Source organism: Hydra viridissima, unplaced genomic scaffold (genome assembly GCF_058129835.1).
Source record: "Hydra viridissima isolate aposymbiotic clone 2 unplaced genomic scaffold, HvirCarnegie_v1 scaffold_6, whole genome shotgun sequence".
NCBI classification, from domain to species: Eukaryota; Metazoa; Cnidaria; class Hydrozoa; order Anthoathecata; family Hydridae; genus Hydra; species Hydra viridissima.
In genome coordinates, this window is record NW_028324305.1 from 16,379,542 (window position 1) to 16,394,631 (window position 15,090).

At 30.6% G+C, this 15,090-nt stretch overlaps 1 protein-coding gene across 1 annotated transcript; it reads left to right on the plus strand.

Annotated features, from left to right (window-relative positions):
• Positions 1 to 11,637: 11,637 nt before the first annotated feature.
• Positions 11,638 to 14,663, plus strand: LOC149887273 (synaptotagmin-7-like). The gene is made up of 6 exons (XM_090090534.1): positions 11,638 to 11,743; positions 12,011 to 12,234; positions 13,080 to 13,272; positions 13,371 to 13,921; positions 14,034 to 14,139; positions 14,262 to 14,663. The coding sequence occupies exons 1-6, from the start codon at positions 11,731 to 11,733 to the stop codon at positions 14,585 to 14,587; spliced, it is 1,413 nt and encodes a 470-aa protein (XP_089946660.1). The 5' UTR covers positions 11,638 to 11,730; the 3' UTR covers positions 14,588 to 14,663.
• The last annotated feature ends 427 nt before the right edge of the window (positions 14,664 to 15,090 follow it).

The following is a 15,090-nucleotide window of genomic DNA, read 5'->3' on the forward strand; positions in this document are numbered from 1 at the left end:
AATTTTCAAAAATCAACATAGAATTATCAATTAATAGTTATTGCAAACATAACCAAAACATAATAATGAAACTACAATACCCAAAATACTGTCACTAAAAAAGTTATCCTCAAAAAAGTTTTACTGCAATCAAAAAGCAAAAAAAGTTGTTCTTACCCGACAATCATAATTTAAGAAAGGGATACTTTAAAGAAATATTTGAAAAACATATGCAAAAAAATATATATCACTATTTGAAAAAGATACAACTCTAAAGCGTAAAAGAAATATAATATCAACAAAGTATCGCAAAAAACTTTCACACAACAAAAAAATATACACCACTATTTGAAAAAGAAACAACATTAAAGCGTAAAAGAAATATAATATTAACAAAATATCGCAAAAAACTTTCACACAACAATAAGGCAATTTCAAGCTTCGCACATGAGATAAATTCTAATACAGTCGATGAGTAGCGTTAGCACCCAGGAAAACCGTACGGTTCCCGTCTGACTCCCGGTGCCACAACCCACATGATAACCATACCAGATTCCCGGTTCAATACCGCACGGGATCCGTCTGTATAGGCTAGCTGGGAAGATAAATACTCCATATACCCGTTTGTTGATGTAATGAAACTCACGACAGCACCAATTATTATAAATAAACTAGAAAAATTATTTACTTTGATTTTAAAACGAATCTTAAAAATTGTTTTTTGAAAATGTAAATTTTAAAAAATATTAAAATAACACCGCGATATTCGCAAGCATACGTTTTTTGAAAATGTAAACTTTAAAAAATATTAAAATAACACCGCGATATTCGCAAGCATACGGTATAGTAGAAAGATTCATGCAAGTAATAGGGAAAACAACTCATTTAATGGGTAGAATTTGGATCTTCAATTTATACATGGAAATTATAGGGGACGGACGGGCAAGGAGGATATGTTAGTTTTAAAAATGAATAAAAAATAGATATTATAGTCATACATTTAGTTTACTTTTTTGGTTACAATGTTTGGATAAAAAATAGTCATATCAAAATTAAAAGTTAAAAAAAAAACAATTAGTATTTTCCTCAAATAAAACAACTTTTTCAAGCTATAGATGTTGATTCAGGAGATCTCAGGGCTAGTGTTGGGTGGCGGAGCTTGAAATTCTTAAACCACCTTTTGCCAGCTGTATTTTTGGAAAAAACACCAGAATTTTCTTTCTGTTTAGAGAATTCTCCAACTATATGCAGAAATTCGTTCTACTACCCGGCCACCCTTTCAGTGTGGCCAGTAAAACTACATTTGTAATTTTCAACCAATTCTGTGGTAAACTAGACCAAGTCTTCTTTATGCCCGATCTATCCTTTTTGCCCGTCCGTCCCCTAGGTGTGCTCCTCATACCATAACCGGAAAACCATCAGCACATTGTTATTCAATAGAAACATAAAAAATAAATGTCCTTCAATACTCGTTGAAAAAACCACGTGATTTTTTCAACGAGTATTGAAGGACATTTATTTTTTATGTTTAAAGAAGTGAGATAAGTGAGAGAAGTGAGAGAAGTGAGAGAAGTGAGAGAAGTGAGAGAAGTGAGAGAAGTGAGAGAAGTGAGAGAAGTGAGAGAAGTGAGAGAAGTGAGAGAAGTGAGAGAAGTGAGAGAAGTGAGAGAAGTGAGAGAAGTGAGAGAAGTGAGAGAAGTGAGAGAAGTGAGAGAACATCAAGATAAAAAGTATGCAAAAGCAAAAAAAAATACGAGAAGCAAAATGCAAAGAAGAGACATAATATTAAAGTAGATTTTCGTAAAAAAGTTATTAACGTCGAGGAAAATTAGATTCAAAATATCTAAACAAGAAATACATAGCTAAAGAGAGAAAGCAAATTTTAGTTACTGTAGCATTTGAAGAAAGAAACGAGTTGATGCGTAATACGGTTAAATCCCGGTAAGTCGAAATTCTAGGGACCAAAGAAATGGTTCCACTTAAGCGATTCTTTTTCCATAATTTTTTTTTCAAGAGACCACAGTTCAAGACAATAAAAATTCAAACTAACCAGTGTACGAGTTACTGGAATTTAACTGTATAAAATTTATAAAAAAATCTTTTAAAACCTGATATATATTTATACAAAGGGAAACACATATTAATGATAACGATAGAACGAAAGCTGATAGAAAATCGTATCCCAAGCGATATCAGTGCAATAAGTCTTCTCAAACAGGAGAAACTGTTGAGAGTGATAATTACGTAAATACGAATTACGTAAATGAGTTCGCCTTATAAAAACGTACAAAGGAGATGAAATTGTCACCTTAAATTTAAATACAACTTAATTCATCTTAATTATTTTTCAGGACGCAATAAAAACTCAATTGAAATCTTTTTTTAACGAAATATATGATTTTTTCTTACCAAATATTCTAGTTTTAACTGTTACACAATAATTATAAAGTGTTTTTAGAATCGAACCCATTGATTTAAATCGAACATCGAACAGATTGATTTAAATCACTTACGGCGTATTACTAATTAATTCGTAAAAAAATTGACGTTGTATTTAAGTTAAGGCAAAAAATTTTAAACTAAATTCTAATTAAATTTGGACTGTTGATTACAAATACGAATTGAAATTTTGTCTATCCCATCAGGATTTCGAGGATTTATCAATTTTTAAATAAATGATATACAGGGTGCGGCAGCGATTCGCGAACTTTTTAGAACATTTTTCAAAATGAATTTTTAAAGCACTAAAAAATTGCATTCATGGAATATTAATAGGAGAAAAGTTGAAGATAAATACTTTTCCCACCTTAACATTCAATTAGCTTCCCTTTTTTTTTTGATCACTGATTCAAGCCAAGGGCGGAAGGACTGGCAGGTGCTTATTATAGAGTCCTTTGACAATGATTTCCTAGCATGGGTAATTAATGACTTTAGTGACTTGACACTTAAGTGGGTCTTTTTGCAAGCCTTACTCTCAACTACGCTCCACATACTGTAGTCATGGGGATTCAGGTCAGGGCTGGATGGTGGCCTAAAGTGTTTAGGCCAGAAATTAGCCATATTGTCCTGAAGATATTGTTGAGCTTTTCTGGACCCATGAAAAGGTGCATTTCCCTGTTGAAAGATGTAATTGTTTTCTGGGAATGTCTTCTTCAGCCATGGCACCACATAACGTTTTAGTAAGCTAATATACAAATTAGGGTGATGCAAAATTTTTAGGTTCAAAACTTTAGTTGTCCTCAAGCTTGCCCTTGTTCTATATGACAATAGTAATTATTTTCCAAAATTTGAGTCAAATCGGATGATATATTTTGTTGAAGGATGTTTTAAGTGCTATGCCTTGTTCCGCGCAATCGTTGACGACCTTTATTTGACGAACCTTGTGCTTCATTTCAAGATATATTGAATCCATTTCCCACTCTGAAGATTCTTTCATTAAAAATGATTCAGCTTTTTCTTTGCCATTCTTCAAAATTAGATCGAAAAGTTCTGCAGTGCGTTGTGTAACGAAGGAAGACAATATACTGTGACAATTGAATGTGGCAGCATCAAGTCTTTTGAGAGATATCTGTTTTGGCTGTTGCTTCAGGTTATTTATCATGTCTCTCTTGGTGTTGTTGTCGACATGGGAATCAAAGAAAGCCAATCCTATTAGATGTTTAGAAAAATACCACAGATGGCGATGAAAAGCTTTTGCTGCATTAATTGCAATTGTACGATTTGGATATTCTTGAATTCGTTGAAGAAGCTTGGCATCATTGAATGGTGCTCGTTCAGCTAACGAAGCTTCATTCCTAAACTGTCCGTATATAAATGCCACAAAAAGATTTATGCCTGTTATTCCTTTCTTATCCTTTGCAGTAATAACAAATTGATTCTGAAACAAATATATCTTCATACATTATATAGCTTTTGCCATCCAACGTGCATTGTGTGTTGCACCTGGTGCCCGAAACTTAACAATCAACTCCGATGTTGCAGTTGATTCTCCTAGAAGAATAAGGCACAAACTCAAGAGTTCTAAGTAATCATCCCTGGGTTGTTGACCTTTAATTGCTTCACTATAATACACTACCATTTCTTCACGGAGTTTGAGAAAAAAATCACAGTTATACAATTCTTCATTCCCTATAGTGAACACATCCTTGTTGATTGCAGCTATTGCTTCTTGAAACGGTTAAAAATTCCAACTTCAGGTCATCCACTGCTTCCAAATGCAGTCATGAAATTGGTGGAAAGTATGACTTCAAAGACATGGTGTCTGCATGCTATCCATATAAGATTACGATCAAGATTCTGCTCTATTATTGTGCAGGCACCAATGTTAAACCCAGTGTTGGATGAAGTAGTGTAAAAAACCAGTCCCTGAACAAGTTCTTCCAATTTCCAATCTTTAAGAGCCTTCATGCAAGCATCAGCCTGTTGCTCACCTGTACTTCGATCAATCTTTGGAACGCCCAGCAATTTTTCCACCCCACCACCAGTCACAAGAATAACAATTCTATCCACTTTTTTTTGATATCAGGTAAGCGCTTTCCATCCAAATGCAGAAGAAGTGGATCATGAGGAGAGAAATCAACCTTGTCAGCTGTAGTCAGCGCTTCACGAACAGATCGCCTTTCTCTGCGGATTGTGCTTTACGACAATGATAAATCTTTTAGAGAGTGAATAAGAGCCTGAGCAACTGTTCCAACCACGAAGAGTGCACGGCGATCAGAAATATTAACACAATCAAAAGACGATACAACATTATTTTTTTGAACTTTCATCTTCTTTTTCGTTAAACCACTTGTGCTCAGTAAGCTGGAAGCACACTGAGCACAAGTGGTTTTTTCTTTGATTGCTCCAATTGTAAAGTTTTTAGTCTTTCTGTCAAAAATTGACATGAAGGTTGGGCCACACTGAATTTTCTAAGTGTTTTTAGAGTTCTTCTGACTGTCCTCTCATCAATATTGAACAATTTTGCTGTCTTTCTAATGGATACAATAGAATTATTTTCAACATGCCTTTTAAGTTTTTCTGTAATCTTTCAATAAACTTTATTGTTCACTGAAGATGGCATTTTGCCTCTCTCAGCACTGTCACGTTTTTTCACTTTATAAAATATAGTTTTAGACACTCCAGAAACACTAATCACTTCACGTGCAGGCAAACCCGCGTGTATCAAATTCAAAGCTTCGGTTCTTTTGTCTTCCACTGTAAAACTTTTAACTAAGATGTTTTTTATTCACAATTTTATTAAAATCTAAGATGGTGATTGAACATTAATCAATAAAACTAAAATGCGGAAGTATTATATTTACATCACAAAACCTAGCCAAAAATTAGTTCGCGAATCGCTGCCGCACCCTGCAGCTCGCATGCTGGGCAAGATGGCAACTTTAAAAAAAAGCAAGTTCCATGATGCCATTACCTTCTCAAATAACACGGTATCAAAGTTCTAATTTATAAGATAAGTAATATTATTGGTTTTGTAATTTTTAAAACAATTAAACTATATATATATTTTTATACTATATAATCTTTTTAAAGAAAGCATAAGTAAATCTAATAGATATAATCTACTCTCAGCTACCGTCAGCTTTCATATTTAGTTAAGTTTTGAAAATAGCGGTATGTCGTCATCTTTCCCCCATTCTTCATCTTAACCCATGTTTCCCTATCTTCATAATTTGCAATCAATTTTTAATCTTTAAACTTTTAATTACGTTGTATTTAAATTTAAGGTGACAATTCCATCTTCTTTGTGCGTTTTTATAACGCGCTTTTATAATGCGAACTCATTTATGTAATTCGTATTTACGTAATTATCACTCTCAATTTTAATCTTTAATCGAGTGACAAAGTTCATAGTGCTCTCCTCTTCAATTTGTTTTATGTTCGTAAAAATGTAATCTTTATATATCGTATATATATATATTTTTTGGTCTAAAATATTGATTGAGTTTTTTACGCATAGCGTTGTATTGATCAGTATGCCTTCTTTTAAGTGTTTTGTAGAGTTCCATTAACAAATATTCGTTTGAGGAATAATCGTTTACATTCGTATTCGTACGAATATTCGTTTAACAAATAAATGTTCGTTAAGAGAATACTTTCTATAAAACTAATCGCTAGGCTGCTGATTATTCTATAACATTGGCTACATTTATTCTTTCTTCTAAATTTCTTCTTACTTTTTTGCTTCTTTGGGAAAAAATTTCCTTCCTAAAATATTAGATTTAGTAGGTTATTGATAAATTCATTTGTAAATTTGGTATATTTAGCCAAGTCTTATCGCCAATGTCAAAGAAATCCTAATATCTAGTAATAAAAAAAGATTACTTATCAGAATATTTAATATGCGATAGTTTTTAAATACTGCAAATAACTCCCTTGACACAGTTAAATTATTAATAAGCTAACTATGTTAAGGGAATTTGAACTTCAATTATTCGATCTCATTGCTATAACTAACGCTTTTTTCGAATCATATGCAATCATAGTCACCGAGAGATATTTCGGGCCCTGGGGAAGTTTTCTTAAGGGGCTCTCATTATAATCAACTATATACCCAAAACCAATAGAAGCGTACTCTGGTCGTTGAAAATTAAAAATGAAAGTTAATTAAATCTTTTAATAGTCAAAACTATTTAAATCTTTTAAAAATTATTTCAAAAAATTATTTGTACACACACGGGGCACCGGAAATCTTCCTCGACTACCTTCCCCTCTCGGCGGCCATGTATGCAATATTTAAACTTAAACAAATATATTTGTACGAGATTATTTTTTCGCTGAAACGAATGATATTCGCTCTAACGAATATTCGTTCGAAAAATAATCGAACAAAGGAATATTCTGTCAAAGAATATTCTTTCATTTGAAAAATTCGGGAAAAATACTGATTATACAGGAAAGACAAAAAAAGTTAGAATTAACCGTTGGATAACTGAAAAATAATTTTTAAAAAAACCAAGATTGAAAATAAAGTGTCAAAACAGCTTCTTGTCTTTCATGTAAAATCAGGATTTGTGGACTAGTAGCTTTTCTGCAGTTATCCATTCATATAAAGATACCTTTTTTTAAACCAATTAACATTTCTTTCTAGCGGTTTTTTTTTTTCTTTTATTCATTTCGGGTATTAATAGCAACGTCGGATTGGCTAACGTCATAGTATTTAAATATGATTTACAAACGTTTATTCTTTCTTAAGGCGGCTTTATTATTCCGTGTGACTTTTTTAATTGTGTATCCTTTTAACGCGTGTCCTTTTTTGAATTACTCCAATATGTTTTTGTAGAGTAAGACTATTATGTATTATGATGCATTTTTATTGCTTTGTTCTCTATGTAAACACTTTTTACACGTCATTTTCAGGTTTTATTTCTGTAATCAAAAAAACTTTATTGTTTAGCAATGCTTAACATTGTTTAGTTTTTAATATTGTCTTTTTTTTTTAATTTAGAAAGTGTTTTATCCTCCCGGAACTATTATATTTGCGAAAATATAATCTATAGTATATAGTGCCCTTTTGAAAACTTTGTTATTATCTCTTTATTTGCTCTTTTGGGCTATAGAAGAAATCTGTTAAAATACTACCATCTCTCAAACATTAATATATATATATATATTGAACACCTGATCTATTTATTTTAACGTTATCGAAAGTTGAAATCTAATTTTTCAAAAGTCAAAAAAAAAAAAAAGAGCATCCAAAATATTACTGATTTGTTTTTTTGTTTTTTTTTTTTTTTTTTCCCGTGAAGGATTATTTGTTTGATAAAAGTATTTGGTAATAAAAATAATTTGTTAATTATAAAAAGAAAAGAAAAAGTCAAGCAAATGAAATTGATCGAAGATTATCTAAATAGTTTGTAGTCTGTAATTTATATAAAATTTTTTTACATAAATAATAACAATAAATCAATAAATCAAAGTTATCATAACAATGATCTTGACCTAAGTTTTTATTTTTACTTTCATTTTAAAACATTAAAAGTACAAAATAAAATAAAAAAGAAAACTGCGGTAAATTAAAATTGGCGCAACAACAATAAACTTCAAAAGTTTAGTGTTGTTACGCCAATTTTAAAAGTGTTTAAAACATCCCCCTCTTGCTTTCTTGCAAGCTATGCATCTATTACATCGATTTTACAATTTGCTGCAAACTTTGCTTAAGGCTGCTCTCCAAATCTATTTGCTGTTCTCTAACGTCTATATAGGTGTTTTGGTTGATTTGACCTGTATAGATATTATACAAACCTACTCATTTAGAGTTAAAGCCGCCCCAAATACCGACACTCCCACTGCTACCTCGCAATCTTAACTAAATCATAACCCTCTGTTTAGAGAGTTATTTGGCTTTTAGAAAAACACGATTCTCTTCTTATACCATCTTAGTCTTTTGTGCCGATCTCTGGCCTCATCGGTTTTTTAAAGACTACATAAACATCAATATTTTTTTAAAAATGTTTCCAATTGTATTTTAAAAATCACATTTTTCACGAACTTCGTTGAAGATTTAAGTGAGTTTACAATAATTTTAGATTATTCTCGCACTCCGTATTTTTTGTGACGTTCCGGATTTAGGATGGTCTTGGAATGTGTAATACATTGAATGTGTAAATAAAAAGAACCGTTTTGAAGAATAAATTAAAATTTCTGTTCGACAAAATCAATCTTATGTTTGGCAGTACTACAGTCGATTGACAGACAGTAATAAGATCTCAGCTTGCAAAGGATGGTCTAATTGCTGGTTATCTCGTCATCTCCAAACAAAACATGAAATTTTTGAAAATAAATGAGATTGTGAAAAACTACCACAAAAAAACAAAAAAAAAAAAAAAAAAAACAGGAACGAAAACCTGAACATCATTATTCTTCAAGAAGAAATCAGACACCTTAGAAGGTATTGTTTTAAAACTTCTAAAGAAAGAGAATACGTATTCATTCAATTTGCTGCAGTAAGTTTCTTCAATCAGCCCTATTGCATAAAGAACTAAAACTTCCTAAAGGTGAATCATTGGTAATGTCGCTATTCTATCGTTTACATGGCTTGATTCGGACAGAAATTAAACATAAAGTTGAAGTAAAAAATCGAAAAAAATGAGCGTTTCAGTATTTCAGTGGATGATTACTTCTTCAAGGAATCGATGATACATGAATGTTAATGTTTATGACCAAAACGGTCAAAACAATCTTAGTATATTTAGGATATCAGGTACATTTCCCGCTGAAAAATGTCTCAGCATTCTTAAAAATTATTTGGCTGTGTTTGGTCTTGTTGTTGAAACTTCAATTGTTTATACAGTTACAGATGGTACTTCATTAATGAAAAAAATGGCCGATTTAGTGATCAAAAGACAAGGATTGAACAAAAAAAAAAAATAGTCACAAAAATACTTGAAAACTTATTACAAGAGTCAACCAGTTTAACCTGCAAGAAACTGCCAAATATTTTATCATTTATAAACAAAGAGTTCAATATTTTGTAGCAACCGAGACTCGAACTCCAAATCAAAAGAGCTATTCCACAATACCCTGCTAACCATTCCACAAACCTCTGTGGAGGCTGAACGAACTTTTTCTGCTGCTGGATTATTTATTACAAAGCTATATCGTCGTTTAAGTGATAAGCCTTAAACAGCAAATCCTAGAGCTCTCGAACGGTTAGAGACTTCATTGGAAGAACATCCTGATTGGTCTGATAGATATTGAGCGAAAAAACTGAAGGTTTCCAATTTTTTTTGTACACAAATGGCGACAGAGACTTGGATATCAAAGTTTTAAAGTAGTTAAAATGCCAAATCGAAACGATAAACAAAATTCAACCGCAAAGAGTCGAGCTCTAAAGTTGTATGACAACTTGTTAACAAAACATAATGGATGCATTTTGATGGATGATGAAACTTATGTTAAAATGGATTTTAAACAAATTCCTGGGCAGTGCTACTATGCTTCTAAAATAAGAGAAAATGTGAGTGATAAATACAAGTATGTAATGATTGATAAATTTTCGAAAAAATTGATGATTTGGCAGGGCATTTAGCTCTTGCGGCAAAAAATCGCCAATTCATGTTTGTTTGGGCACAATGAAATCTTCGAAATACGTGAAATGTTGTCTTTCTCGTATAAAACGACTAATTAAAGCTCATAGAAGTACTTCAGTATTGTTTTGGCCTGATTTAGCCACAATACATTACTCAAAAGATGAATCCTCCAAACTGCCCCCGAATTACGTCTATTGAAAAATATTGGGCCATCATAAAAAAGAAATTGAAATTGAGTGGAAAAACAGTAAAATCAGCTACAGATTTGAAGAAAAAATGGGATTATGCTGCTAAAACTTACAAAAATCACTCTGTCCAGAAACTTATGGGAGGTATCAAAAAGAAAGTCAGAATTTTCTGTAAAACTTAAATTTTTTTTTTTCCCTATTTATATGTAATCTTTAAAGTCTTAATTTTTCAGAAATATATTGATTTAAATACATTTAAGCTTTCTTACATCCTTTTTTGATCAAGAAAGGTGGGCAGATTTTTCCGATAGCATGCCTTAGTACAAGAGAGTTTCTTGTTTTAAGGCTAATTTTTCACAACTCTATTGTTAAAAGTTCCTTTAGAGTTTCTTAAAATTCAGATTATCAAAAGAGAAAAAAAGTAAGTAAAATGCAATTTGAAAAAATGTTAACAATTATGATAATATGTTTTACAGTCAACTTAAATTACTTGCATTCCATCAAAGTCAATTCAATGCAATGTAATCCTCAGATTTGTCCCTGAACAAAACACAAATTAAGAAATATTTCTCGAACTCTTAATAAAAAAAGCTTTTTTTTTTTTTTTATCAAAAAGTAACTTAGTATAAATAGTTTCTAAAGATTTCTGGGCTTCTAGTACTAGTTTCTTATAAACAAGTTTCTTATATAAAAAAACGTGTCAGAAAATAGTAACGAATAAGAATTGGTTTGAGAAGAAAATAGAACGAAAAAACCAAATTAAAATCTTGTAGGCCTAAATATTTTTTTACAATATTTTCCGGCATTTTTTTTAGATATACACTCGATAAAACTGAATAAAAAAAGAAACAAACAAGTAAATAAAAAGTAGTAAAAAAGTTAAAAAATTTTATTAAAAATAAGGTGGGAATTTATTACTTGGTGACATTCATCTTTTTGCACGTCATCTATGCATTTGTTATTAATTGGAATTCCTCTTTTGCACGTCATTTACTTTTTTGATGCAGATGACGTGAATGACGAGTGGCGTCGTAAAGTTTTTTTTGAATGCTTCTTTTTTTTTCTTTTTTCTTTTTTTTAAGAAGCTATTTTTTGAAAATGAATAAATTTAAGTAAGAAAATAATCCATTCATATGTCCTTTCATTATGCTTACATGACAGGATAATGCTTAAGTTAAAAAACGGTCTTTCATAAAACAAATACCAGCGTTTAAAATAGAGCCAAAAAAAAAAAAAATTAATATTGCTTTAAAAAAAGTACTAAATAAGAAATGAACACAAGTAAATAAAACTTCAAGATATAATTTATGACATGATTTTACATTCATTATCGAAATAAGGGATACGTTTAATGCTAGTTGATAGATCTTTAATTGCCAAGATTTTATTTTTCAAAGACATGCTAATCCCGCAATTAATTTGCTCCATTTTCAAGAGGATTTAATTTTTTCAAAAAACTTTCCATAAGTTGTAATGAGTAATGAGATTTCATGTTATTGAAAAAAAACTTTTTTTTTCAATAAATTTCATATATGAATATCATCAGTAAGTTTTTATTAGAAAAGTATAATTCTAAAATGAAACAAAATCTAGCATTTGTTAAATACAATTTGACCTGCTTCTTCATTTAAAGGCTCTAAAACTATTTGGATTGTATGTGTGTATGTGTTTGTGTATGTGTGTGTGTGTGTGTGTGTGTGTGTGTGTGTGTGTGTGTGTGTATGTGTATGTGTATGTATATGTGTATGTGTGTGTATGTTTGTAACAACTGAAAAGTTTTTCTTGAAAAAAACTTATGTTACTTTGGTTTAGTCATCTTGGCAATAGTTGGAATCATATTAGCAGTTGTACTTACGCTTGTTGTTTACTTTCTGTGGAGGTATGTAGAGAAATCGAAAGAATTTTTTAAACACAAAGCAAAACCATCAAAAGGCAGTCTTGTTGATATCAAACAATTTGAGATTCCTCTATCCTACAGGACTGTAAAAGCACAGCAACCATTTATTCAATCGGATTTCTATATAGGAAATGAATTGGTGAGATTTTGATTTTTTTATTTTTGAATATCAGAATATTTTACAGAATATATAACATGAATATTGTTTATTTTATTGTATCATTGTATTATTGCAAAATCGTATTATTGTGTTATGTTATATTATATGAATCATACATATTATATTAAGGCAATGCAGTAACATAATATAAAATGAAATAACATTAAATAATATAGTTCATGTTATATATTGTTTTATTGCATTTACTGTATTTAAAAAGTAGTAGATTAGTGTATATATACAAGCGCGGAATTTGTAACTGTGTGGCCAAATTTTATTTTCACGGTTGAAATTTTAATAAAAGATCGGTATTTTAAAAATTTTTCATAGCATTTATTGATTGAATAAAACGTTGGTAACGGTGTAATAAGAACCGTTGTGGCCATAGCAGGAATCTCTAGAGACGAAATCCGTAAATTAATGCAGACAAATTTAAATTATTAGGGATATTCCTTAAGCGAAAAAACCCAAAACTAATGTGGCTGCCGTTAAGTTTAAACTATGTGGCAATTGGCCACCCCTTAGATCCGCGCCTGATTATATATATATATATATATATATATATATATATATATATATATATATATATATATATATATATATATATATAACTTATTAAATACAGTGAATGCAATAAAACAATATCATAGAATACGTCATGTTAATAATAATATATTAATTTATCTACTTCAAAAAGCATGAAAATAATCTCCTATTTATCTTATCTATTTTCATATTATATTAAACTTTATATCATATTAAATTTTTGTATATTAATAAGAATGGAGATACTAACCATAATGGATTACTTTTGTTTTTTACAGCCTGTTAACTCAACGAAAAGATTTTCTAATTCATTAATTCCAGATTATTTGACGAAGAGAGTATCTGTTAGCGACGGCTATGAAAGTTGCGATGCAACAAGTGTTAACTCGATGCCTATCGAGCCGGGAAAGAGAGAATCGCAAGAGTTAATTTCAAACGACTTAATGAACTATTTAAAGTTATTATCTAAAGGTTAAAGTTATTTAAGTTTATTGAACTTTTTTACTTGAAGTGTTTTTTGTTTTGTATTACAGTTAATGAGGAGGATTTTGAATCTGTGATAATTCTAGATTCTATGAGAAGATCTTCTCAAGACAGCAATTACAGTTTGACTGATCAAAGTGGAGGTAGCCAGAACGAGGAACTATTTGAAAGTACAACCGTCGGTGAATCGAAAAAACGAATCGCGAGGTTTCATAGAAAAAGGAACTCTAATTCAAAGCAAATGTATAAGTTGGCAGGACATTTAACATTCAGATCGGATTATTCTCAAGAATATAATGTTTTAACAATCCATATATTGAGACTGATGGACTTAGCCTCTGAAAAACCGGTAAACGAAGTGAATCCATTTGTACGAGCATATTTGATACCTGGAAAAATGCACAAGCAAAATAGCAAATATCAAATAGGAAAAAAAAACCCTTTCATTGACGAGAGAATGGTTTTCCCGGATATTTTGAAAGAAGATATGAATAAATACAAGCTAAAACTAAAAGTATACAACCACTCGCGTTTATTGCGCAGCGAGTTATTAGGCGAGGTTGATATTGCATTAAGTTCATTGGATTTAAACGCTTCAGAGACGTTTACAGTTGACCTTTTCGTAAAAGCGAAAAAAGTAAGAGAATCTTTCAAACTTTTTTTCTTTTTTTTATTCTTTTGTTTCCAAAACATGTTATCTTATTGAGAAAATACAGTTTATATAAAATGTTTATAATACTCATTTTTAGAAGGGTTCGAGGCCGTTGCTAATGGTTTCATTGAATAATCAGGCAACATCTAGTAAACTCGAAGTAATTATTCACAAAGCCAAAAATCTTCCAAAGTCTACAAATCGTAAGTAAAAATGGTTGGCGTTTTAAAAGCGAATAGGTTTTATTCGGATTTTTTTGGATGTGTTTTTTTAACCGACTTCTTTTCTTTTTTTTTTAAAAAAAGTAATTTTATGATTGTTTTAGATATCTTCGCGGTAGTCTCTTTAATAAAGTACGATTATTTTGAAAGAAAAGATACTGCTACAAAACTCTACAGCAGTCATGCGGACTTTAACGAATCTTTAGAATTTGATCTATATACTAATGTCGATTCACCACTTCAATCTTACACTTTGGTGATTTCTTTAGTAAATAGTAAAGCTGTTGGAGGAGATCAGATTATTGGGCACGTTATATTTAGCGAATGTTTCCCGCATTCTGCGACTGCATCTCATTGGAAAAGCGTTGAAAATACTCCTCATAAGAGGATTACTGAATGGCACTCGTTAATAGATCCTGAGATATCATAGAAACTATTTATGCTCCTCAAAGTATTTAAATATCTTTCATGATGTCCGTCGTAAATAACAAATGCTAACTAATAAATAGATTATTCATTTTTCTTAGTATCCTTTGGTAAGTATACTCTTACTCAAATAAAGATTTAGTTCTGAGATAATACTTAACTGAGATAACACCTAACGGAGATATTACAATTGAAAACTAAATACAGCGTTGTTCAATTAATAAAAAAGTCAGAATAACTGTTACAAATTAAATACAGATGATCTTAAACATTTTTAGGATTAGCTTGCTCCTGTCTAAGAAAAAAAACTTTGGTAATGACAGACAATTACTTAAAAAGAACCAAAAAGTCTTAAAAAAATACTTCGATAATGAATGACAGTTGTTAAAAGTTCACGAAAAAATTAATTTTTTAAAAATCTATTTTGTGAGTAATTAAGAAATAGCAAATTATTTGAACGGATAATGAAGGTTGATCCTATAGAAAGAATAAATTTATAAAATCTGT